The sequence below is a fragment of the Lolium rigidum genome, chromosome 4 (assembly GCF_022539505.1).
Source record: "Lolium rigidum isolate FL_2022 chromosome 4, APGP_CSIRO_Lrig_0.1, whole genome shotgun sequence".
NCBI classification, from domain to species: Eukaryota; Viridiplantae; Streptophyta; class Magnoliopsida; order Poales; family Poaceae; genus Lolium; species Lolium rigidum.
The window spans coordinates 40605844-40633045 of NC_061511.1; the positions used below are offsets into that span (position 1 = coordinate 40605844).

A 27202-nucleotide genomic window follows, 5' to 3' on the forward strand; every position below is an offset into this window, starting at 1 on the left:
TAAAAATTAATTAAGATACATGGCCAGATAGTACTCGTGCCTAGCCCTATAGTACTCGTGCCTAGCTCAACTGAAAATTAATTAAGATACATGGCCAGATTCGACCGTTCGAGTCATTCGGGCCATACTCGTGCCTAGCCCTATAGTACTCGCCACTCTGTAGTCGTCGGTAGTCGCCGTCATCATCGTCGTCGGCATCGGGGTCGCGGTAGTCAAACCTCGGCGGGAGAGCACGCGTGGGCTGGGACCGAGGGTAGCTGCGGGGCGGGGGCCACGGTGGGCCATGACGCCCGGGAGAGTTCGGGTCGCGCCACCACGGCCCCGACGGCCGGCCTCGTTGAAGTTCGAAGGAGGCGGGCCACCGTCCTCGTGCTCGGCGAGCGCCCTCTCACGCCGATTGATGAAGAAGCTCTCCCAAGTCGGGCTGTAGTCGGGGATGCCACCGGGGATTCCTCGGCTGCCCCGCGCGTGAGCTCGAAGTAGTAGTGGTTCGTGATGGCCATCACGCGCGCCACACCTAGAGGGACAAGGAGGGACCGGCACCCCTCCGACGCTCAGCGAACCAGCCGGTGAGGGACGCGGTAGCCCGGCGGGCAGGGGTAGTTCGACGCGCAAGCGCCTCCGCCTCCCGGAGGGTTAGAGATACGATGGAAGCCATGTGACCTGGTGATGAGGTTTCGGAGATATGAGTCTAGATGTGATATGTAAATGGAGGCCAAGCCAACATATATATAGTGAAAAAATGGCGGGAGGACGGAGGCGGGAAGCAGTGGAAAGCGCGGGAAGAAAAATAGGCGGGAACGCGGTGGCGCCAAAACTGTCGGTGGGATAAGGACGTGTGGGTAACCTTTAGTCCCGGCTGGTGGGTACAACCGGGACTAAAGATTCTTTTTGTGTCATCTAACAAAACCGTCGGTGGGATAAGGACGTGTGGTAACCTTTAGTCCCGGCTGGTGGGTACAACCGGGACTAAAGATGTCGGCAGGATAAGAACGCATGGGTGGACGCACCGCTCGATGAGATAAAGCATGTAGCGCACGACGCCTGTCGAAGGAACAAGACAAAGTAGAAGAGGTGCCGTGCCTATAAAAGGAGCATCGATACGCCTTGCCAAGCCCCCGAACGACTACATCTCATCTAACAGGTGTTGGGGAATGGGTTGGGAAATCTCCCGTGGCGCATCTCCACTTTTAATATCTTACATACAGCTTACATGATTACACAAAAATAAATGGGAAATTGATTGCCATGTTGAGATACTCATTTGTGCCATGAACATTCTTCAATTAACTTGATGATGGAGCATCTTCATCATTTAATTAATCTTCTTCGGCCGTAACCATGGAGCATCTTCATCATTTAACTTGATGCTTGGATCAATGTTCACTCGAAGGGTGGAATTTCATCAAACTGATTATAATCTTCGACATGTCTGTCTTGTCCTCCACTCCCACGATGTTTCTTTTTCCGTAAAGAACTATGTGGCGCTTTGGCTCATCGTTTGATGTATTTGTTTCCTTATGTTTTCTTTTTCTTGGTTTGGTAGACATATCCTTCACATAGAAAACCCGGGCCACATCCTTGGCTAGGACGAATGGTTCGTCTCTATACCCAAGATTGTTGAGATCCACTGTTGTCATTCCATACAACTTGTCTACCCGAACCCCGCCTCCTGTTTTGTTGACCCATTTGCACCTAAACAAAGGGACCTTAAAAGAAGGTCCATAGTCAAGTTCCCATATATCCTCTATGTAACCATAATATGTGTCATTTGGGCCTTCATTCATTATTGCATCAAACCGGACACCACTGTTTTGGTTGGTGCTCTTTTTATCTTGGGCGATCGTGTAAAATGTATTCCCATTTATCTCGTACCCTTGGAAAGTCACCTACGATCGAAGATGGTGTCTCGGGCCAGCAAGTACAACCGATCTTCAATATGTTTGTTATTCAGGGAGATGTTTTTGCAACCAAACGCCGAAAGTCGACATGTGTTCACGTCTAATCCAATCGTTCGACCGCCTCGGGTTCTCGGGAGCGTAGAAAGTTCTTGTGGTCACCGATATACGGAGCCACCAAGGTGGAACTTTGTAGGACCTGTGTAGTGTGCTTGAGTCAAAGAAATACCGTCCCTACATATCATTGATTTCCTTCCTAGCGTGCCTTTTCCACTTAGTCTCCCTTCATGCCGCGATTCGGGAACACCAATCGGCTTAAGGTCAGGAATAAAGTCAACACGGAATTCAATGACCTCCTCTGTTCCATAGCCCTTGGAGATGCTTCCTTCTGGCCTAGCACGGTTATGAACATATTTCTTCAAGACTCCCATGAACCTCTCGAAGGGGAACATATTGTGTAGAAACACAGGACCGAGAATGGAAATCTCATCGACCAGGTGAACGAGGAGATGTGTCATAATATTGAAGAAGGATGGTGGGAACACCAGCTCAAAACTAACGAGACATTGGACCACATCATTCTCGCAACCTCGGTAGAATTTCTGGATTTATTACCTTCTCGAGAAATTGCATTGAGGAATGCACATAGCTTCACAATGGGCAATCGAACATTTTCCGGTAGAAGCCCCCTCAATGCAATCGGAAGCAACCGTGTCATTATCACGTGACGAGTCATGAGACTTCAAGTTCTGGAATGTTTTCTTCTCCATATTTATTATTCCCTTTATATTGGAGGAGAAGCCAGACGGGACCTTGATACTGCTAAGACATTCAAAAAATATTTCCTTCTCTGCTTTTGTAAGAGCGTAGCTGGATAAATGACGTCCTTTAACTCTCTCATGCAGCTTTTTGGGGTCTTTCCAACGTTGCTGGTCCTCCCGTGCTTCTGGTGTATCTTTTGTCTTCCCGTACACACCCAGAAAGCCTAGCAGGTTCACGCAAAGATTCTTCGTCACGTGCATCACATCGATTGAAGAGCGGACCTCTAAGACTTCCCAATAGGGTAGATCCCAAAATATAGATTTCTTCTTCCACATGGGCGCGTGTCCGGCATCGTCATTCGGAACGAGACCAGTCCGCCAGGACCCTTTCCAAATATTACATCTAGATCCTTGACCATACCAAATATATCAACACCATCACGATGGGGAGGCTTCCTCCGGTGATCAGCCTCACCGTTGTAATGCTTGCCTTTCTTTCTTACGGGATGGGTAAGCCTAAGAAATCGACGATGCCCCGAGTACACGACCTTCTGACCTTTTTCCAAATAATCACCTTCGAGCTCATGTAAACAGTGTGTGCATGCATTGTATCCCTTGTTTGACTGTCCTGAAATGTTACCAAGAGCAGGCCAGTCATTGATGGTTAGGAAAAGCATTGCTCTTAGGTCAAATTCCTCCTACTTGTGCTCATCCCACACACGTACACCTGCTAGGGACCACAGCTGTAGAAGTTCTTCGACTAATGGCTTCAGGTACACATCAATGTCGTTCCCGGGTTGCTTCGGGCCTTGTATGAGCACCGGCATCATAATGAACTTCCGCTTCATGCACAACCAAGGAGGAAGGTTATATATACAAAGAGTCACAAAGCCAGGTGCTATGGCTGCAGCCTCTGTTCTCCAAAAGGATTCATGCCATCCGTACCGAGACCAAACCGTAAGTTCCTTGCATCTCGTGCAAAGTTTGGGAACTCTCTATCGATTTTTCTCCATTGGGAGCCATCAGCAGGGTGCCTCAACATCACGTCTTTCTTACGGTCTTCTTTGTGCCATCGCAACAACCTAGCATGCTCTTTATTTCGAACAAGCGTTTCAGCCGTGGTATTATAGGAGCATACCACATAACCTTGGCAGGAACCCTCTTCCGGGGCGCTCGCCCTCAACATCACCAGGGTCATCTCGTCCGATCTTATACCGCAATGCAAGGTCACACCGGACATGCATCCAAATTCTCGTACTCATCGCGGTAGAGGATGCAGTCATTAATGCATGCATGTATCTTTTGCACATCTAATCCTAGAGGGCAGCACAATCTTCTTCGCTTCGTACGTATCGGCGGGCAATTCGTTACCCCTTGGAAGCTTCCTCTTAATTATTGTCAGCAACTTTCCAAATCCTGAGTCGGTGACACCGTTCTCCGCCTTCCATTGCAACAATTCCAGTGATGTCGCCTAGCTTTTTATGGCCATCTTCGCAAGTTGGGTATAACAATTTGTTGTGATCTTCTATCATCTTGTCGAAGGCCAACCTTTCCTTTTCAGTTTCACATTCTCTCCTTGCATCAAGCAATGGCCCGGCCAAGATCATCATCAGCAGGCTCATCTCGGTGCCTCTTGATCTTCTACTTCATTGTCTTCATTGCCTTCTGCAGTATCATCGTATTCAGGGAAATTGGGATAATCGTCATCATCCTCTTCCTCTTCGTCATTGTCTTCCATCATAACCCCTCTTTCTCCGTGCTTGGTCCAACAATAGTAACTGGGCATGAAACCGGATCGCAGAAGGTGGCTGTGAATGAGACTCGAGTGAGCGTAATTTACGGTATTCTTGCAGTCCACACATGGACAATACATGAAGCCACCATGTTTGTTTGCCTCCGCCACGGCCATAAAATTATCCAGGCCCGCAGTGAACTCGTCAAACCGTCGGTCAATGTACATCCATTGCCGATTCATCTGCATGATATAATTAAGCTGATCAAAACCATTACAGAACATCACGATGTATATATACACATGCATTTTATCAATTGCAGATGAAAAGGATAAAGTTGTTAACCTCGATGAAGAAGAAAAAAGCAAGTTAAGTGTGGCTTGATTTGTGTAAACTCAAGTGGCAAATCCTCTTAAGCATTTCATCGAACACCTCTTGTGCATGTGAAGAAGAGAGGAAAGCAATACACCCCTCTTGTGAAGATAGTGAAAAAATGGCTAAGTGTGGCTCACACTTGGGCAGGGGCAAGGTTATATAGCCAGAGGGGGGCCTTTGGACCCGGTTTGTCATACAAACCGGGACTAAAGGGTTCCCCACGACTGACACGGCCTGCCGCGCCCTGCGGTGGACCTTTAGTCCCGGTTTGTATGACAAACCGGGTCCAAAGGCCGCTACAGGACAGGCGCCGGCGGGTGGGGTCGTCCCGGGCGAGAAGCGAACCGGGTCCAATGGGGGCATTGGACCCGGTTTGGTTCAGCAGTGGGACATTTGCTTGGGACCAAAGGCCTCTTCTCCACTAGTGAATAGATGATCTATTGATCAATTACAAAACACATAGCGGAAGCGAAGTAGCGTAGTAGTAGTCCACTTATTCCACAGGCAACTGTTGACGTCAGGAGTGATCCTAGTTGTCGTAGACGTCCTGTTGTCCTTCTTCCGGGTTCTGATACTCCTCTTCATAGTCTGGCCATTTGAATAGCCAGGGACACAGCCATGAGTACTTTAAAGTACTCGCAAACTAATACTAAGGTAAAAACTATCAACTATAGTAAGGGGGTTCTAAGCTCTAGTTTCATTTGCATAAGGCCAGTTTTATTTCATAAGCACTTTAGTAATCAAAGCCTCTTCATTTGCCTAACTTAACTCAAGTGGGAACATTAGTGTCATCCCCACAACTCAATTGTGATTCAAAGTCAAAGTCAACTTTCAATTCAATTCACAAGTCACCATTCATATTTTTAGAAAAGTTCTGATGACGGAACAGTATGGCCTTTCCAACTGTCCATGACCGCGGACGCGGCTATTCGAATAGGTTTACACTCTGCAGAGGTCGTACACTTGTGCCACAATAATTGCAATAGTCCGTCAGGGGTAACTGGCCCTGATTTATCGCACTCAGTGCGCGAACTACCAATCCTAACCTTTCATTTACATACCCTAGTATAGGCACCTCTCCCCATGAGCTTGGCCTCCCGGTGAAAACAAACCGTCAACCCGGGAACTGCACAGGGCTTGGGTAGGACATTCACGTCATTTCACTTTCGAGGGAGGCAGCCTCGGCATAACCCCTATGATGCTTGTTCAGAGGGAACCCATACTAAAGTACATAAGTTTCCAGTTAAGCCTTACCCAGATTCAGGTATTGTGGGGATACTTAAGAATTGGAATGGTATCACATCCGAACCCAACCATCAGTTTTTGGTAAGTTTCACCAAGTCATTCACAAGTCACATTCACCTTCAAAATCTTTCAATGGAATGACTCATCATTCCAAGGTTTTCAAAGTCATTTCATTTCACAAGTTCCCAACTAGAGTAGTCACTTTTAATGTTTAGCACGAGCAACTAGTTATGAGGGGTGCTAAATAGCTTATAGCTCTCTAGGCTAAGTGTGATGCTCTTGTACTACTCTATAACTTAAACCAAGTGAATCATAACTCGAAAAGTAACTTTGATGATTAAAATTCAATAAAACTTGTAAAGTAAAAACTTGAGATAAGATCATTAGGCATAAAGTAAAATGTAATGGTGCCTTGCTCTTGTAGAGCTTTGCACTAGTCTAGCTTGCATTGGTAATAGCTTGCCTTGATTGGGGAGGTGATCAAAGTTTTCTTCTCCTTCCTCTTGGTAGAAGACCTCCTCCTCTTGATAGTCTCCGGTACTAGCGTCTAGCAATAAATACGAGGATACAATCACCAAACAATACTTAAGTACTCTTAATTAGCCTTAATGGCTCACACAAATGATCTAGCATCACTACTTAACACTTATTCAAAATTAGGCTAGGGTTTCCTTACTTAGTATTAGGAAAATAATTTCCTCTCATTGAAATGTGGATTAGGGTTTCTATTTAGTTCTATGGAGAAATAAATTCCTCTCATTGAATCTTCTTAAGGTTTAATCTTCTCAAATAACCATGTATGATCACATGTTGACCAAGGTCAACACTTCACACTTATCATTTGAGAAAAATGATTTAAATGAGATGCATCATCTCATGCAATTTAAATAACCAATGTGATTTAATATCCCCAAGTGAGCAAGTGTGAGACCATCTAACTAAGGACCTCACATTACTTCATAACACTTGGGAAAGTGATTTAAATGAGGTGCTACACCTCATAGATTTAAATTCCTAAAATTTGAAATGGTTTAAATGGGCTAGTTATTGACTGCATAGCCAATATTTTGCTTCTAGCCCATGATCATGTACAGAAACCATGTGATAAGTTTACATAAACAATTAGAGTTTGTGAAATGTGAATTATGAGAGGTGGAATCACCTCAAAATTCAAAATGGTTGATTTTTAAAAATTATTTTAAATCTGAAAAGTCTCTGACTTGTTAATTTTATCATTCAAATTCTACAAAATTTCTGGGGTTCAAACCAGTGGGATTAGTTAGATCATTTCATAAGGATTCTGTAACATTTTGAATCACTAAATTTGGGTTTGTAGATTTGAAACTATTCAAATTATAGCAAAGGACCAGTATTGAAATCCCACTGAAACAATTTATTCGAATTTGAAATAACGGGCTCAGGCGGGAAATGCTAACGGGCCCGAACGGGTGAGAGGGAAATGGGCCAGCCCAGCTAGCACTGCGGGCCAACTGACAGTGGGTCCCATGCGTCAGCGAGTAATCTCACTGAAACGGTACCTGTCACTGTGAGCCGTAGGATTAGAAGTTGATCGAGCGGTGGAGGGTTGTCTTCGTCGTCGACGAGAGGTGAGCTCTGGCTCGGCGGAGGTAGGGGGTCGGCGGCGAGCTAGGGACGCGGCGATCAACAGCGTCGATGCTACTGGTCGTTGTTGACGGTGGTGAGTTCAACGGTAGCCGCGACAGAGCTTGAGGTGGCCTAAGTCGATGGATTGTTCTGCGGCGGCTCGCGGGTCTCCGGCGTGCAATTGGGCGGAGGTGGTCACTAATGCGGAGCGGAGAGGATGCGAGGAGGTCGAGTGGAGGGAGAGGAGCGAGTTTGGTGTGAAGAAGGAGGCGCAGGGATGGCTCTATTTATAGATGCTTGAGGTGCTGCGAGGGTGCCGTGGAGGTCGTCGACGCCGATGGCGTTCCAGGGCGCGAAGGGGCAAGTGAGGTGGCGCGCGAGGTAGCTGCGATCATGGCGAAGCTAGGAAGCGTGCGGACGCAGGAAAGGGAGGAGGGGACGGCTGATGATCATGGCGCGACGGGTACGGTACTGGCGGCAAAGTTCCTGGTCATGGCGACGGCGACGGTGCATGCGCGTGCAGTTGAGCATGTCTAGGGGGTAGAGGAGATGGTGGCGACGCTCGATGCAGGGGTGGACTGAGGCGACGGCACGACTCGCCGCTCTGGCGCGTCCAGTGCACGGTGAGCGCGCACACTGGCATGTACTGGGCGTGCCTGGGCGCGTTGAGTTTGGCCAATGCCGTGCGAGTTTCGAGCCAGGGAGGGTACAGGCGTGCGTAGGAGAGTGAGAGGAGCTAGTTTGGCAAAGTGAGAAGGATAGGAGAGGACCAGAGAGATCGAGTGCATGTGTGTGGGCATGTGCACGGCATGGCAGGGTTTTTGCCTTCTCCTCACTTTAATCATCCAAAGCAAGTACTGGGAATGATGCAGGGGACATGGGAGAGCAATGATCAACAAGTTTGGAAAGGGGTTTAGTCAAAAATCTGTTGTGTAAAAGGGTGTGTTTGGTTTGCAAAATGTTGCCTGCCAAGTGTTTGACAATATGGCCGCATGAAACTTTTTGTGGAATTTTGAAATTCTTTTTGGTGAAGTTGATTTGAATATTCAAAGGAGTAGAATGGTGGTGGTGGTGGTCAAAATGGTGCTGGTTTGTGAGATTTCAAAAAGGAGGTGATCTTCTCTTTGATTCAAAGTCTCCACTTGGCACCTTTATACTGGTCAAACTAGGCAGAGTCAACCATGGTGGTCAACACAAGAGATGTTCATCTTGGCATGGTCTTGGATGAGGTGCAAAGACTTGAGAAGGTTTGGTTTGAGAAACTCTTAATAAAAGGGCTCAAAGTGGGTAAGATGATAAAAGTGTCACATATGACCATTATCATATGTGAGTAAATTTTGATTTTTCCTTTGATTTGATTTGTGTTTCTTTGATGCCAAAGTGTTTGTTATTGATGTGTTAGGGTTTCACAAGCAATGGCACAAGCAAAGGTGGCCTTGGTTAAATATTTGCATATTGGGCTATATGTGTATGGGAGTGAGATTTGCCTTTTCTCACTATTTTTATTTCTCTCTACTTGACTTGATTTTTCTTGGATCAAAAGTGATTCTTATTAGTTTAGGAACATTTCCAAACCATTGAAACCATTCCAAAAGGTCTAGCTCAAAGATTTGCAAAAATGGCCATAAACACATAAGAGGGGATATTCCAATTTTCCTTATTTTCCTCTTTTGTTCCCCTTGCTTTACTTGGGCATGGTTGAGGGTCCATTTAGTGTGAGATTAGGTTTAGAGATGGTTTCACACCATTTGGGCAAGGTAGGAGTGCATAGGTCAAGGTTTGGGTAAAATGGCTATGTGTCACATATGCCTCTATGCATAGGTTCATTTGATTTTTAATTTGATCTTTCTTGACCCAATTGATGTTGTTGAGTGTTGAAATGGTATAGGGGAGTGATCCAACCGTTCACCTCAAGTCTTAGGGTCAAGATTCTCAAATTCACAAATTTGCTAATTACTCTTATATGCCTCCATGGCATTTTTTATTTTCTTTTTATTTTCTTTGGGTTCCCTTGGATTTGGTTTGATAAGTACTAGGTAAGGTTTATTAAGATTTTCCAATCCTCTAAACAAGGTAGAAAGGCCTAGGGTGGGATATTCACTTTGGCTCATAGGAGCATTTGCTCCTATTATGTGAATCAATATTTCGAAGTGTCAAAAAATTCTAAAATAAATTTTTACATGTACATCTACACATTTTATGTTCGTACACAAGTTTTCAAAAAAAACTAAAAAAATTTGTGGCTCCTGTAAAAAAGACAAATTTTGATGCTATAACATGACTACGTACAGGACATTTTTTTGTCTTTTTTGTACACGCCATATAAAATGTTGTTTCTCCACGAAAACTTGTGCACTAACATAGAATGTCAAGATGTACACCAAAAAAATTATGTCAGAATTTTTTGCCATTTTTAAAATTATTTTTTAATTATTTTGTATAATGGGAGCATTTGCTCCTATGAGCCAAAACGCCTCCTTCGGCCTAGGGTAAAGTTTTACAAAAATAGCCATAGGCACATAGGCCCTTTTCTTATTTAATTTCTTTTTATTTTGTTTTAACTTGGATGGTGAAAAGAGGGGTAATGTTTAGGGTTTAAGATCATTTCAAATACTAATTAAACAATCATGGCAACAGCACAAGAATTAAGCATGCTCACTAAGTATCCAACTAAATTTAATAAAAGTTTTTGTTGGTTCCAAAATTTAGAAATAGGGAAATTCATTTTCTTTGTTTTGAAATTTTTGGGATGTTACACCACAGTCCCCTGGTGTTGAGCACTGGAGAGGAAGCTTCTAGACGGTCCCCTCGATTCTTTTTCAAGACTGGATGGTTCGATGTTCCAGAGTTTATGGAACTGATTCTGAAGAGCTGGTCTAGTCTGCGCAAATTGCACACTAGATACAGAGGCCCAATTGACATGTGGCATTCCCAGGCAGGTGGATTGCGTCAATTCCTCAAGGGCTAGGGCACTAATCTAGGCAGACAAGAACGCATCACCAAGGCTAGACTAATAGCAAGGATCCAGGAGCTGGATCAGCAAGCAGATGGCCAAGGGTTAGATGAGGATGGCTGGACACTTAGATACCATCTTGAAGAGCAAATGGTACAAATTCTCACTGCGGAGGAGTACTGGCATCAACGAGGGCGCCGGAATTGTATTCTAAAGGGTGACGCCAACACCAAATATTTCCACGCCTTCGCTAATGGGCGGCGTCGCAAATGCGCAATAACGTGCCTCAACTCTAAGGCGGGCCCTGTAACGGACCAACAAGCTATCCAAAGACACATTTACGACTTCTACCTAGCGCTGATGGGCACGGAGGAGCCAAAACCCATCTCGATGGACGCCAGATCTAGGGGGAAAATAGCATAGTCTGCGAGGAAGAAAATGCTGACATGATGAGATCTTTCACATCTCGGGAACTAGACGAGGTTCTGAGTGAAACCAAAACCGACACAGCGCCAAGACCAGATGGGTTCCCGGTGGCTTTCTTCAAGAAGTTCTGGCCAATGCTTAAGAGCTTGGTGCTGCAAATTCTTAACGGTTTTGCTTTGGGGACGGTGGACATATCGAGATTGAATTTTGGAATTCTGTTGCTAATCCTCAAAGTGACTAATGCTGTGTTTGTTTGGGCTTCTACTTCTGCTTTTGGGTTAAAAAAGCAGAAGCCCAAACAAACACCCAAAAACTGAGAAGCGCTGGTGAGAAGCGCGGAAGCAAAATGAACTACCACACCGGCCGCCAAGGGAAGCTAGTCGAGAGCTGCTTCCACCCGCTTTTGCCTGCTTCCCGAGTTGCATCATACGAAAATACCCTCTCTACTAGAGACTATCTACAAATCAATTGCCACTCAAATGCCCCCGTGCAAACGAGTCCACCCCAACAGCCTCTGTTTCATTTTCCCCCTTCGCTCACGTTCGTGCTATGACAGAGCTAGGGTTCCCGGCGGCCGCCGCCATTCCCCTCAGCCGCCGTCGCCATTCCCCGGAGCCGCAGTGTGAGCTCCCCTCCCCTGCTCCGTTCGAGCTTGTCCCCGTCAGCCGCCGGTGATAGGAGCTCTACGAGCCGCCATTCCCCGCCGCCCCCATCCACGGTCTGCTCCTCCACACTGTTCCATGCCTCCTACAACCCTCTCCATCACCGATTCAGCCGGGTGCCCACGGTTCGATCTTGTCTCCGTCGGTCACCGGTGACAGGATCTCGAGCCGCCGGCGCCACGCCGTTTCTCGTCAGCCGCCATCCCGGTGAGCTTCTGCGACGATTCGGCGACGTGCTGCTCCAACCCCGCCAGGTGCTCTTCACCGCCAGCCACCTCCATCGCCCTGCTGCACCAACCTCCTCCAGCGACAAGGTGAGGCCATCCCCTCCCCTCTCTCGTTGGTCTTTTGGGTTCATATGGACAATTCTTGTAATATAAACATCATAACACTCGTATTATCCTTGAATATATGTAATGTTTTATATTTAATACGAACACGTCAAAATTAAAATTGGGGTTAGAATTATGTTAAAAACAATCAGAATTAGCTAATTTGTATCAAACCAGCATTTATACAATTTTTTCAGGGTCATTTCAGACATTTCATCCTTCATACCAGCAACAGCACGCTTAAAAAGCTCTACTGCCAAACATCAAATCTCTGCTTCCAACAGCTGCTTCTCACAGCTGCTTTAACACAGCTCAATAGCTACAGCTGCTTTTCAAAAGCTGCAGCCCAAACAAACAGACCCTAAGGCAGACAATATCAAGCAATACCGCCCAATTGCGCTCATCAATGTGCTGTTCAAGATGATTGCTAAGGCCTACGCAACAAGACTTTCTCCCGTGGCACACAGAACGATTGCGAATACACAGACAGCATTTATTAAAGGGAGACTCAACCACGATGGAGCCCTGGCCCTGCATGAGATCATCCACGAGTTGAAATCAAAAAACTTGCCTGCAGTCTTGCTCAAGCTGGACTTTGAGAAGGCATATGACAGAGTGAGCTGGCATTTCATTCGCGAGGTGCTCCTAAGGAAAGGATTTGATGGGGCCTATGTTCATAGGATCATGCAACTGGTTAGTGGTGGGCAGACGGCAATTGCTATCAATGGGGAGCTTGGGCCCTACTTCAGAAACAAGAGAGGAGTTCGACAGGGTGATCCTATATCCCCTCTGCTCTTTGATTTTGTGGCCGACGCACTTGATGCTATTCTCTATAAAGCAAAGCTGGCAGGTCATATCGAGGGTGTGGTACCTCATTTAATACCAGGTGGTATCACTCATTTGCAGTATGCTGATGAGACAATGATTATGATTCAGAACACAGACCTAGGAATCGCAAACCTCAAGTTTATGTTGATCTGCTTTGAACTGTTATCAGGCCTGAAGATCAATTATCACAAAAGCGAGGTGATTGTAATGGGAGTGTCGGACACAGAGCAAGCCAGAGTGGCTGCGCTTTTGAACTGCCAACAGGGCGCCTTCCCATTCCAATACTTGGGTTTCCCCATGAGCGATAAGAAGCTAACCATTGCTGATCTCGAACCTGTGGTAGCTATGGTGGGGAAGAGGGTGGAGCCGTGGTAGGGGAGATTTACGTCTTCAGCGGCAAGACTAACTTTCATTGATGCCTGCCTATCTAGCCTCCCTCTATTTACCATGGGTCTGTTCCTTCTGGCTGATGGGACCCACTCAGGCTTTGACAAGCACAGAAACAACTTCTTTTGGGAAGGACAAGGCCATAAGCACAAATATCATATGGTCAGCTAGCCAGAGGTTTGCAAGCCAAGAGATCAGGGGGGGGGGGCTGGGGGTGCTTAACACGAAAATGATGAACATTGCGCTGCTGACCAAATGGATCTGGCGGCTGCTGTCATCCCAGGATGAGAATCTGCTACGGGTGAGACTGATAAAGGCAAAGTACCAAGTGCAAGATCTCTTCAGCGCCAACCCAGCAGGAGGCTCGCCTTTTTGGCATAGTATCCATAAGATTAAGGATCATTTCAAGCTGGGGGCTAAATTTATCCTTGGTGATGGAGCTAGTATCAAGCTCTGGACAGATCACTAGATTGGTGAGGAATCGCTCAGTGTGAGATTTCCTCGCCTTTTCGAGGTATGTGGTGAGCCATCTGCGTTGGTTAAGCAGGCCCTGCATGAATGGGTGGCAGATCCCTTTCCGAAGAAACTTTGGTCAAGAAGAGCAGGCCTTATGGCTGAGTTTGATGACCGAGCTCCAGGAGATATCTCTGGCTGACACACCTGACTCTGTGAGCTGGAAACTTGAAGCGTCTGGACTGTTTTCGACAAAATCTATGTATCAGGCCCTGTGCAGAGGACCGAAGATAAACGTAACAAAGCTGTTCTGGAAGGCCAAAGTGCCCATGAAGATTAGAATCTTTACTTGGCAGATGGCTAGGGGACGGCTCCCGTCGAACGATCAGATCCTAAAGAGAGGAGGGGCCTCTCAGGGTCTATGTGCCCTTTGTGGACAGCCAGAAAACGTCGATCATATTTTTTTTCAACTGTATCCTTGCCCAATTCACTTATGTTTTAGGTCGGATTCTTGGGGATCATATAACAGTTACTCCCTCCTTTACAAAATAATTGAAGTTTTAGGTCTGTCCTAATTCAATTCACTTTATGTTTGACCAAGATTATAAGAAAATGTGTCAATATCTATAACTTCAAATCTATATAATATGAAATTATATTGTACGATGAATCTAATAGAACTAAATTTATGTGGTTGATGTTAATGTATTTTTTACAAACTTGTTTAAACTTAAGATAGTTTGACTTAGGACAAACCTAGAAACTCGATTATTTTGGAACGGAGGGAGTATATGGGATGCCTTCATGAGTAACAATCAATTCCTTCTACAGCAAATAGAGTTTTAACTATTAAGTTTCCATGCACCGCCATAAGTCCGAACTGACGGAGAACGTTGAGCAATCTGCATATACTTTAACATTGACAAGCATATTAATGATTAGAGCTAGATATATGGAATAGTAGTGCATGTACATCATTTAATTGCTATTGCATCACAAAACAATTTTACAATTATGTGGAACTAAACAAACCTTGCCATGGTGGGACAGGGAAAGAATATAAAAACAAAATTGCAGGATGGCGGCAATGAAACTTGCGATACAAATTGGGATAGGGAAGTGCTAGGATAGAACTTGATACAAAATTGAGGAGGGCAACTGCCCTTCAGAAAAAAACTGCTATTGATAAATCTTCACACAGTAGAAGATGCCGCGAGAAGAAGCTTGCGACGAGCTACCGGGATCAATTAGCATACCGGTACCTTCACATACCGATCAATGGCGTGACAGGAAAAACCGAGGTCGGTTGCAGAACTTCCGACCGTTCTTTTTGACATATTGTGTGATGCCAATGCAGAGACCAGCCCACACGAGGGCTACCACCAAGTGGCGAAGATCGTTCCGGGCTGCAGATTATGGTTTTAAAAAGGCAATCGAATCAAGTTACATGTTGATAAAGAAGAACTTCTACAAGAATTCGCTGAAGAATCAATTAAACTTCCCCGCCTTGGATTGTGGGATTTTCATAAGTTTCGAATCTTTCGGATTTTATCATATAGAGGCCATTTGGAGCATAGGAATGATTCTACCAAATTCCTATGAGTTTCTTTCATATGCCATTGATTCCAAAAGAGTTTCAACATCCACTCCAACCTCTTTTTTCTACTCATGCACGCAGGATCGAGGCATTTTCCTGTGGTATTCCCGTGTCCTACCGAATGACTACCCGGGCCATTTCCGTGTGTTCTGCATTCCTCTATAGTTCTCTTTGTGCATAGAGAACATCAAGTCAACAATATTACGGAGTACATTTATGAACAGTCCACAGTAATGTATAGATTAACAAAGGGATGGCGAATGCCACCACTTGCCACAATGTACGTAAACACTAAACACTTACGAGCGCCCTAATCAGCTTAAAGCGTTAAACTAATTAAAACCATTCAACCATGTGAATTTCTGTAGTCTGAAACCTTACCTTGCCGTAGTGATATCATCATGAACATAGCAGCACCCAGAACCAATGCAAAAGCAACGTGAAAGGACTGGGAAGGAGAAATCGTGCAAGTAAGATAGCCTTCAGTGCAATGTAGAACTAATAATTATTGCAATGTCATACGTTAAAGAAGTGTCGGTCAGTGGACCAGCTAAAATACCCACCTCCAGAGCTCCTGGTTTGCCTGGAACTGTGACGTCCCGACTAACAGATGATACATAATGTCCTTGAAGAAGATCCATCGCATCCTAGAAACAAAAGAAAAGATAACAAAACAATTAGGCATCTATGCACTACATTTCCATTTTAAGACATCTGCTCAGCCAGATATTTGACTTAGCTTCCCATAAACTAGTGTGCATTCCTATACAATCAAAGAAATCAGCTATATTTTAGCCCGGTCTACAAATCAAAGTCTTCTCATGTTGCAGATACTTCCCCTGGGCCAGAAAAAGCATGAAAAGAGAGCAAACTACCTGCTTAGTACCATCTGCAAAGTTGTTCAAGTAGTATCTAGCAAGTGCATTCCACAGATCATTTAGAATCCCCTGAGTAGTTCGTTTCCCGTACCTAATAGAAGAAAACAAATTCATAAATATGGACAACTTAAGTACAAGAAAATAAAGTGTGCAATAATATTTTCTTTGTAAAGATTGAACATAAAAATGGATATACAAATATAAAGCTGAAAAACCTCAAAAGTCAACAGAACAGAATATAAAAACACAATAAAATATTGTCATTGGTGTTAGTCGCTGAAATTTTACTCTCATCGAGGGAGAGGATGGCACTAGGAGTTGGGGCAATTTTCTGGTTTATTTCTCACACAATGCCATTACCAACCTGAGGGTTGGGGATACAGATATATAGCTGCTAGCCAGCCATGAATATGCTAGTCTAAGATGCTGCTAACTGCCAGTGCTTGATGCCCCTAAAAGCAGTCAAGGATGCTATCCTATCCTAACAGCCGGTCCTTCACAAGGACCATGCATGTGTTGCAGCCAGTCCTTCACAAGGACCATGTGCAGCAGCATCTCCACAAAGACCATAGTACAGAGACTTATCCAACATTCTCCCCCTAAGTCTTGTATGTCGTCTTGTGGGAGCGCTGAGCCACCCCGATCCTGGAGCAGAGTTCCAGGAACTTGATCCTCCCAAGAGGCTTGGTGAGCAGGTCCGCAAGCTGATCCGTGGTGTTGATGTAGCTCGCCTTGATGCTCCCTTCATCCAAGCAGCCTTGGTTGAGGATGTAGACAGCCGTCACCACCGCCTCTCCCCAGAAGACAGCCGGCATCCCTCTCTGCTTGAGAAGGGCCCGAGCCATCCCCACAACCGTCTGGTTGTGCCGCTCGACAACGCCGTTCTGCTGCGGGCTGTACGAAACAGAGTAGTGGCACTGGATGCCTTCATCAGCGCAGTATGACGCGAATTCAATCGCCGTGAACTCGCCGCCGTTGTCAGTACACAGCACGCACAGCTTGCGGCCGCACTCCGCCTCCGCAGCAAACTGCGAGCGCCTGATGACGTCTGCCGCCTCTCCCTTGCTGCTGAGGACCATCACCCACATGTAGCGGGAGAGGTCATCAACGAGCAGCAGGAAGTAGCGTCGTCCTCCTGGTGTAGCCGGTGTCACCGGCCCGCACAAGTCCCCGTGCACGAGCTCGAGCCTCTCCTTGGCTCGGAAGCTCACCCGGACGTCGCAGAACTGCTCCACATGGTCAAGGCACGGCAGGCCTCGCACCATCTCCGTGTCACTGAGCCGCTTTAGGGCCTCAAAGTGAAGATGCTCGAAGCGCTTGTGCCGCTGCCACGCCTCGTCGTCCCGATGAGCAGCGAGACAGAGGGGTTGTGCCACCTGCACGTCAAGGACGTAGAGGCGATTTGCACCTCTGGTTACCTTGGCAAGAAGGCGACGATGGCGATCCCAGATGTGTAGGATCCCATGCTCGATCAGCACGCTCGAGCCGTTGTCATCCAGCTGTCCCAGGCTGATGATGGAGTTCCTCAACGCGGGGATGTAGTAGACACCAGTGAGCAGCCAATGCTCTCCAGTCTTGGTGGTGAAGGTGACGGAGCCGACACCCTTAATCTCCACGGCGGAGGCATCCCCAAATTTGATGGAGCCTCGCACGTCGGAGTCAAGCTCGGCGAAGAAATCCCGTCGACGGGTCATGTGGTGGGTGGCGCCGGTGTCGAGGCACCACCCACCAGTCTTGTTGTTGCCGGAGCCGTCGCCGAGAAGGGCGTGTGCCTTTGGTTCGTCGAGGTGGAGGGGAGTAGCTGCGGCCGGTGCTGCTGGAGGTAGCTCGATGCTTGCATGCGCCATGAACAGAGCCGGCTCCTCCTCCTCCGCCTGCGCGACATGGGCCTGGCCGCGTCGTGGCTGTCGACAGTCCCTGGCCCAATGGCCAGGCCGGCCACAGTTGTGGCAGGTGTCGCCCGGTGCCGGTTTGCGCCTGCCGGCGGCGCCTCCTCGGGCATCACCATCGGCAGGTCCTTGCGCCCCGGCCTGGGCGTCTTTGCGTGCCTTGCGCGGCTTGCCACGCTTGCGGCCGCATGTCGTGGAAGAGGACTCCCCCTTCTTCCTGTCACTGTGGCAGGAATCCCACAGCTCCTGAGTGAGAAGTAGCTTCCCGCCAATGGTGATGGGCCCCGAGAGAGGCTGTGGCTCGTCGGTGTCGACGACCTTGAGGCGACCTATCGCCTCCTCGATTGACATCGTGGAGAGGTCCAGCAGAGACTCGATCGAGCGAGCCATCTGCTTGTACTTCTCGGGGATAGGTGTCATCGCCGAACTACACCATCTTCTGCAACAGAGTGTTAAGACGGAGAGCAAAGTCATCAACGTCCTCACCTGGCTTGAAGGCCAGGTTCTCCCACTCCTTGGGAAGTGCCTGCAATGTGGACTTGCGGGCACGGTCGCTGCCGATGCGTGCCGCAGCGATGGCGTCCCAAGCCTCCTTGGCAGTCCGCTTGTTGGAAAGCGAGAACTGCATCTCGGGCGGGACTGCGGCGATGAGGGCCTCCAGCGCCCGTCGATCCTCATGGTGGTCGACGTCGCCGTACTGGACCGCCTCCCACATGTGCCGCACCTGGTGCCTGATCCTCATGACCGCGGCCCACTCGACGTAGTTGGTTTTGGTGAGGGTAGGCCACCCAGCACCGGGACCAACGTCCCTGACCACAGTCCGGACCCCGTAGAGGCCGCGGTCTTGGTCGTCCCAGCGGCCATCGCCGTGCGCGCCTCCTCTGGGAGCGCCACCGCCATGCGCGCCGCCTCCGGGAGCGCCACCACCTTGCGCGGGGGAATGCTCAGCTGCCCACTGCGCCGTCCGCTCTCGCGCTGCATCCGCGCGGCCTGCGTCGGCGCTGCCATCAACAGAAACGGAGCTGTTGGCACTGCCGCGCAACACCTCAACCTCCGCCGCCGCCTCACGTGCTGCCTCCGCTGCCGCTGCTTCTTCTACCTCCGCTCTGGCTGCTGCCAGCTCCGCCGCCGCCAGCCTCGATGCCCTTTAGCCGCCGCAGCGGCTGCTGCAGCCACTCATTCACGCTCCTCTGTCGCGGCGCGATCGGCCTCCTGCCGACGCCGCGTGCTCGAGGTAGCCGTGTGCTGAGAGTGTCCATCAGACATGGCTCGCTGCTGGGGGGCTGAGAGCTGCTTCTGACGAGCTGCTGCTCGACAACCCGGAGGGAGGGAAGTAACCAGGGACAGCCGGAGCTGCTGCTGCTACCGCGCCCGGGGAAGGAGATGAGCAGGAAATGCTCAGACTACAGGATATCTTGGCTCTGATACCACTTGTTAGTCGCTGAAATTTTACTCTCATCGAGGGAGAGGATGACACTAGGAGTTGGGGCAATTTTCTGGTTTATTTCTCACACAATGCCATTATCAACCCGAGGGTTGGGGATATATAGATATATAGCTGCTAGCCAGTCACGAATATGCTAGTCTAAGATGCTGCTAACTGCCAGTCCTTGATGCCCCTAAAAGCAGTCAAGGATGCTATCATATCCTAACAGCCAGTACTTCACAAGGACCATGCATGTGTTGCAGCCAGTCCTTCACAAGGACCATGTGCAGCAGCATCTCCACAAAGACCATAGTACAGAGACTTATCCAACAATTGGTGCATGAGCTTTATTTTCCAAATCATGACATCCTTTTAGTTTTACAGGTCAATTTCCCCAGACTGGATTGATGTCGGTTATGATAACTTTGCACAGCAGCAGTAAAATGTATATCAATTTAACAGTGGCAGTTATGAAGGTGAAACAGGAGAAGAGATTTGCTGCACTAACGTTGCAGCATCTTAAAAGCCTTGAATCAAATAAAATATTAGCAGCTCAGCAGTGAGCATACTCAAGGTGGCAATAATCAATATTTAGTAAACCAAATTGGGGAAATTAAAAGGTAGGAAATAAGGATGCTAACAACTTTAATGCAACACTTGAAAAATAAGAAAGTGTTGAATTCGCTTTATAGAGATTACCTGACGAAATCTCCCTTCAAAGCAGGAGTACCGGAGTACTGAGTGCTTATTGCATCTCCATGATTAGCCCACACTGAAATTGGTTCCAGTAGCATTGTTCAAAGCCAAGCATATGGAGGGTATAAATAGGAACCATGGTTAGTGAAGAACATACATAATACTTACAAACTTTATAATCTGCATCGAAAGCTGGATAATTGCTTATTGTATCATTAGCACCAAGAACACCTAGTCGTTGGAGCTGGCTTTCGAGAATTTTTCTCCCAACCATGCTCTGTTTAACCATTGTAGATATTATCAGTGTTCAGTATGCAGGTCAGGATGGAAGATAAGAGAAAATGCAGTACTTAAAAAGATCGAGACATTAATGGCTCATCACAAAAAGATGGACCAACACGCAAGTACAAATATTTTGAAACTGATATACTCCCTCCGATCCAAATTACTTGTCGCCTAAATCTACGACAAGTAATTTGGATAGGAGGGAAGTAGTACATATGATCTGCAACTGGATGTAAGTGAGGCATGTAATCTGACTACATTAATATGATCTTCCGTTCGAGAACAGAGATAATTGTGGTATAAAAGGCACATATACATAAAAGCACCTATGGGCATGGTGGTTTTTGATGAGCCCATCGATACATAATCACACCCAATACAAAAAGATCTAGAAGAAGCCAGTGTGTCATCATATGCATGTTATAAAAATGCATCTAGCCCGTGACACTACAAGAAAGAGAGCAAAGTTAAAAGAAGAGGATAACTTGTGCTAGAAAGTATGTACCTGAGTTACATTAGTGCGATCTAAGCAATCGATACAATTTGTTCTGACAGTGCCAGTCTGTTCCTCAGTTTTCTTGCCTTCCTCATTCAAAAGGAAGTACCTATACCATAAGATTAGTAAGACCATGAAAACTGAAGAAGTAAGAGAAATCTATAACATTGTATGATCATTACAATATACTGTCCTAAGAAAATCCTAGTTCCACCACATGTTTTTTCTTTTCTTGCGTTGGGAGAGGGAGATCTGACTTATTTTTCTTAGCTGAGCAGATACACCACACAAGCAATGCACTTTGACTTATACAGTTTTATGTGACAAGAATAAGCCACAACCAGGAATGTGTATTTAACCTCCATATAAATATGCTAGTGCCTCCACAATATTAAAACCTCAGACGTTGTAAGAAAGAGTTATATATGACTGGAGCATCTGCTGTAGAAGCTTGGGACCCTAAACCAGGAACCGGACCACAAATTAAACATGTTTATTTTATGCAGTGAGCATGGAGCATTATTTTTTTTTTTTACGTCAAATACAGATTACTAATCTAATATAGCATCAACATAAATGTGTTTATGCTGATACAGTTAAGCAACGAATCCAGGTACAGTTAAGAAACTGCAGAAATAGGCAACAAGAGAAAGTGTAGAAGAAAATTAACATTAACAAGCATTCTAAAAAACTGGTAAGTAGTATAAATCATGTATAACTTTATTTCATATCTTTGAGGGACTTACTTATGCTTCTTAAGATAATCCTCAATTTGATCATACAACTGAGAAAGGCGCTCAAAATGAATATGGCCACAGATTTTATGGAAGTCAAAATGCACGAATCTGCAGTAAGTAGGCGAACATAGCACATTTAGGAACAGACGACACAATAGGGGAACTCTAACGTGGACCATAATATCACCTTATATCTTCACTGATGATAGGCTCAATTGATTGTTCATATCTTTTATAGAGACGGCCTTCAGCACCATGCTGAATATAGGAATTAGAAAGGCAAGTAAGCTAGTACCATTAGGCCAACATATATGCATACACAAGCATGACTAGAAATACAAATATGAAAAGAAAATCAGTAAATAAGCTTTTTGCAACTTCTGGCACAACATAGCTAGACTTTTTTATGGGGCATAATCTGAACGGGGTAACTTAGTTCCATTGGAAGGAGTGAAATACGCAGAACCAAAGATGCAATACCAGTGTCCAGAACAAACATGGGACATAATTCCTAAATAAAAAAATTAATCTGATCTTGTAAATCATACACCCTTGTGCTGGAGCAGCAACCAAAAATCGTAGATTCTTAGTAGTTTATCTAGAAACCACGTAGTGTAGCGAGTCCAAGAGTGCAATACTTACACTATTGACGAGATCAATAGCCACAACAGCTCCATATTTCTTTTGTAAATCATGAAAGTGTCGCTCAAGCACACGAGCCTGCAGAACGAAAACTCGAGACAAATTAGGATGAAGAAAGCTTAAACCAATGCTGCATTGCAGTGCATGGTTCAAATAATATATCAATTCCCTGATGATAAAACAAAATATAGAATAAAGAAAAGTTTGAGACGGCTCACCGCCTCCTCAACTCTAATGACATCAAAACTAGGTTTGTATGTCAAATCAACTATCTGCTCCCACAGAAAAGGCATTGAACCTCGAACCTGCAATATACAGTAGTTACATTGAGTTATCCGGGGATGGTAAAAAAGTAAATTGCAGTTTGCACATCCTAATTTGGCATCCCTTGCGTAAAACATGAGGGTTAGTATTTCTTTGCTCCTAACACCACATATTTCAACCTGCAAATCTGACAGGCAGACCGTCATTTGCTTCGGCGTGCCCGAACAGTCAGGTTCACGGGTCAGATCGGGTTGGATTTCAATTTTTGTGCAAACAAAAACAGAAGGGCCTAAGGCAGAGAAATATTAATGGTGGAGCTCCACTGCAAGTGGTGTCAAATTAGGTGGTTATCTGAAGATCCTCGTGACTATTTGAAGACTTTTATCACACAAACTACAACAAAGGAAACCAAAAGGCTAAAAAGAAGAGAAGACCCTTGAACACCAAAAACATTAAATAAACCAATAGTCCAACAGGGTGATTTTCAAATTGGGTGTAGAAACCTACTTGTACATATGATGCTGTAAATCCCTTTGATTGCATTATCTGCTCTGATTCAACAAAATTTGCTGCATAGCCCTCTGGATCAGCGCCTCGTCTCCAGCACCGTGTACCTTCAGTAACCAACAGTCTCGTAAATATTTAATGGTCCACCCGCTATTGAAGTTCTTGAGAAAGTATGGCCGGGAATGAGTACAAATTATGGAAGGGAACTTGTGATCAAACTTATTTTGATGCTTCAGAACTCTCACCTATCCTTCGTGTGCACCTGCGTGCAATCATGGTTACATTTACCTTTTCTGACCGAACTTCTGCATGTATGTTCTGAAAATCTGATATGTAGTTAAGTTACAACAACTCAAATTGATATACTTGAATACTTGATCCTTCCCTATGTTCCAAAACAGATGACGTCCTAGAGAGAGTGCAGTCAAACTTCTCTATCTAAGAACACAAATTATTGAAAACTGGGAAATTTACACCAATTGAACTATTCTCAAACCCAGTCCAGCTTCTGCCATTGTTTTTCAGCGAATTACACGAATGCCAAAAGTCTATTTTTAGACCATGAAAAGTCAAAAACAGCAACTGCAGAAGCTGGATTGAGTTCAGAAGTAGTGGTATTGGTGTGAACTCCGACAAACTACTAAGATTGGTTAGATAGAAATGGTAATACATTCTTTTTAAATCTTTTACTTACATATGCAAAGTCAAAAACGTCATCTATTTTGGAACGAGAGACTAAATCATGATCTGTTATCTTGGGTAGCGAGTTGGAATATGACATTAAGCCAAGGATACTTCCTTGAATGACCGGCAATAAGTATTGGTCCAGCTGCGAAGCAAGAAAGAAGAAATCAAAATACTGTACAGATATTGGATCTTAGATTCTTAAAACTGGAAATTACAAAAATAAAAGGTTAATCCTACTTTGTTCTCAATTAGTGGCTCCAACAAGTAACCATTCCAAAGAAATCTTGGTTCTGCCTGCAAAGAACGTAGTAAATTGGTCTGTACAGTAGAATTGTGTTCACATGTTCAGAGTATTGCACATTTAGTACATGTAAAAATAAAGGAAAAATGATGTTATTTTTTGCAAAATATGCGTGATTGTTTATGCATGATATTGGTGCATACTTAGTCCATAGTCACTCCAAATTTTCTCCAGACATCAAAATCAATCATTATTTTTTCTATAGCCGCACTGTAATCTACTGACTGTGTAAGGCTGCAACAAGGAGAACATAGAAATTCCTACCTAGCGTCCCATGTAGTAGAGAACAAACTACAAATAATTGCAGACCACTCAAAAAGCCACAAGAATGGACAAAAGATTGGCCCTTCAATGTGTAAGCAAGATCCAGCATCACATAAATAGAAGGCAACACACCTGTCTCCAAAGCGGAAGTTCCTTGAACTTGTCCCCCAGGTCATATAGCCTCTGTAAACTGTAATAATAGAAGTGACAAAGATAAATGTCTTGCAGACTTGTCATTACGAGATGAAAAAGAGTAAATTAAGACAATAGCATGACTACATGGGTTGATTCCAAAAATTTAACTGAGAGAATATTTGCTAGCCAATTTACTAGGCCTAAGTACATGTTTTCTTTGGAAACTGTACAACCAAACGAAAAACGGTAAAAGAAAGGAACCATATACGATACCCACGTAAGTGTCAAGTTGGTCTCGTATGAGAAGTACAGGCCTATAGACCTCTCCGCAGCATCGAGGAGTTCAGAGAACTCTTTCTCCGTCTTTTTCTGGTGACAACAATTCCAGGTCGATTAAACGCAACACAGACGGAAACAACATAACGGGGGGGGGTGACAAGTGAGTAGCCATCGCCGGACCTGCTCGGCCGAAGAAGCGGTATGGCAGGGCAGAGCTTTGAGCCCCGTCACTCTGAAAACCGCGTGTCCCATGTAGGAGCCGACGCAGTCGCGGTCGGTGATCACCAGGCAGTACGAGCCGGCCGCGAGCCTGAGCACTCCCATCACACCAAACACAATCCTGACTTTCGGGTTTGCGGAGGGGCCACGCGGTGGCAGCTCTTCCACCAGGTTCATGGATCCGTTGGTCCGGCTCACTGACAGGAACAGGTCGGCGAGGCCATCGACCGGTTCGAACAGGTAGCGGTCCGCGAACTCCCACAGCCGCAGTCGCGTGTGCAGCTTCGGGGGCGGGGACGCCTCGTTCGGCGCAGCCATTGCTGGGTACCCTGAAGTAGTAAGCATGGTGAGTCTTCTGAACAATAGAGGTACCATGGCAGCAGTGGATATGTTGGGCTTAAGAAATGATAGTTACGATAGAATTAAAGGGGCACCAAATATATAGATAGAGAAACTTAATTTTCCACTGGAAACTTGTCCCATTCCGGATCAACTATTCCTTTTACCACTAAAAAACTCTCACAGTTGTCATTTTGACCACCAAGCCAATGCTGCAAAGGGACCTGGTAAGATAGTTTCGGTGTATATATTTTGAGGAGAAACGTCAATATGTTTTGAGTAGAGAATTATATGCGGAATTTCTGCTTAACTATTTTCCCAAAAAGACAACAGTTTCGTTATGTACTAACGTTGTGCTAAAATGGCGCGGAAACTTTCGTTGGCATCCCTTTTATTTGAATGTTGGAAACTATCGATCTCCTCCCAGGTTCCAGGGCGTGTGAGAGACAAATTTGTTCTTTCCGGGGCCACTAATTTAAAAGTGAAATCACGGAAACGGAAGGGAATGTGGCTCCGTAAGACGAGTCACGAATCGTCCAAGATTCGGACAGGAGGATTCACGAATCTGCGCACCTGGTGATCCTACATTCTACAATCTGGAAGCAGAAAACATACTAGCATTGGGAGCTCCGACGGCGTTACCTGAGAGAGGAGAGGAGGCGCGCGGTGGATCCGTGTGACGACGCGCGCTCGAGGTCGGGGTGGAGGCGAGGTCGCGAGAGGACGGGGGTGGACGGTGAGAAGTATACGGGGAGGAGGAGGAGGGGAGGCGCGCGGCGGGGGGCCTGCTTCGTGGTGGCCCGCGCGTCGCGGGCGCGGCTCCATGGACGCGCGCGCGAAGGTCGGCCGAGGGAGTTCATTTCCGAGGACGTTACTTTTTTTATTATCGGGAAAATAAGGTGTTCCTGGATAAGTTGTTTTTATCTGTGTTAGTGAAGTAAAAAGTTATTTATTTCGTTCACAGTTACTCTGGGTTCCAAAGTCAAACTTTATAAAATTTAACTAAATATTTAGATAACATATAAACACCTACAATATAAAATTAATTGTATTAGAATTAAACGCCGGTGAGATTCGGAATTATCCCTCGAGCTTCACCTGTTTGCCAAAAATCTTGCGGCGTCATCGGCCCTGAGTCTATGTACTCACGGCCAAGGACCTTGGCACGGTTTCTATATATTCCGCCATGCTCTTGAGCCCGGTGTCCTTCCTAATGTGCAAGTATCGCGACTTCATATGCAAGGCCACACGTTGATCATCGTGACCTTCCACACATTTTTGAACCCGAGTTACTCACCGGCGTAGGACCCCGAGAGCTGCAGTTATATTATCGTCGGTGGGTACAGATTACAAAAGAGTAAACCGCACTGGCGGTCCCTATTCTTTCTCCGCGCCTTCAGTTTAGTCCCTATTCTTTGAAATTGAATAAGTAGGTCCTTATTCTTCTATTGGTTGCTCACACGAGGTCCTAAACAAGTCTGACCCACGTTGACCTGTGCCACGTTGACCAGTGGGACCCAGCTAGGCAACCGACCGGGCTGTAATCTTGCGAAAAGGCAGCTCGCGTGCGCGAGCAAGCATCGGTGGCAGCTGCGCATGCCAGCAACAGCGCCGGCTCGCGCCCGCGCTGCTCGCCGTCGGCCGGCTTCGCCAACGCCCACGTCGACCTCTCGCGTGATGTGCCGCTTGCGTTGCTGCCGCACCTGCAGTAGCGTAGCAACCGGTTGCCCGCGCACACTGTTGCGCCTCAACCTGCCAACCCCGTCGCTCATGCGCCAGGTTCTCGCCGCTGCCGGCTGAAGCTCCTCTCCTCCAAGTCCGGCTGCTCCTGCTCGTGCCCAGGGATAAGCAGCACTAGCTCCTGCCCAGCTGGCCCGCACGCTCGCCGCTCGGACTCTGGCTG

The 27202-nt window shown here is 46.2% G+C and overlaps 1 protein-coding gene across 1 annotated transcript; it reads right to left on the reverse strand.

Moving 5' to 3' along the window:
- Window positions 1-14933: 14933 nt before the first annotated feature.
- LOC124650591 (phosphoinositide phosphatase SAC7-like) lies at window positions 14934-25278 on the reverse strand. Its single transcript, XM_047190108.1, has 18 exons — window positions 24922-25278; window positions 24740-24831; window positions 24460-24517; window positions 24000-24056; window positions 23871-23904; window positions 23321-23401; window positions 23076-23182; window positions 22523-22609; window positions 22305-22382; window positions 21850-21920; window positions 21672-21770; window positions 20935-21034; window positions 20313-20421; window positions 20148-20220; window positions 16131-16224; window positions 15819-15902; window positions 15637-15703; window positions 14934-15064 (listed from the first exon to the last, which is right to left on the reverse strand). The coding sequence occupies exons 1-18, from the start codon at window positions 25276-25278 to the stop codon at window positions 14934-14936; spliced, it is 1779 nt and encodes a 592-aa protein (XP_047046064.1).
- Window positions 25279-27202: the final 1924 nt, after the last annotated feature.

Coding starts and splice junctions, on each gene's coding strand:
- LOC124650591 (XM_047190108.1), bottom strand. CDS start 25,278: ATGGCTGCGCCGAACGAGGCGTCCCCGCCCCCGAAGCTGCACACGCGA. Junction 24,057..24,459: donor AACTTCCGCTTTGGAGACAG/GTGTGTTGCCTT, acceptor CGTTCTTTGCAG/GCAGAACCAAGATTTCTTTG. Junction 20,422..20,934: donor ATCGCACTAATGTAACTCAG/GTACATACTTTC, acceptor ATGGTTAAACAG/AGCATGGTTGGGAGAAAAAT.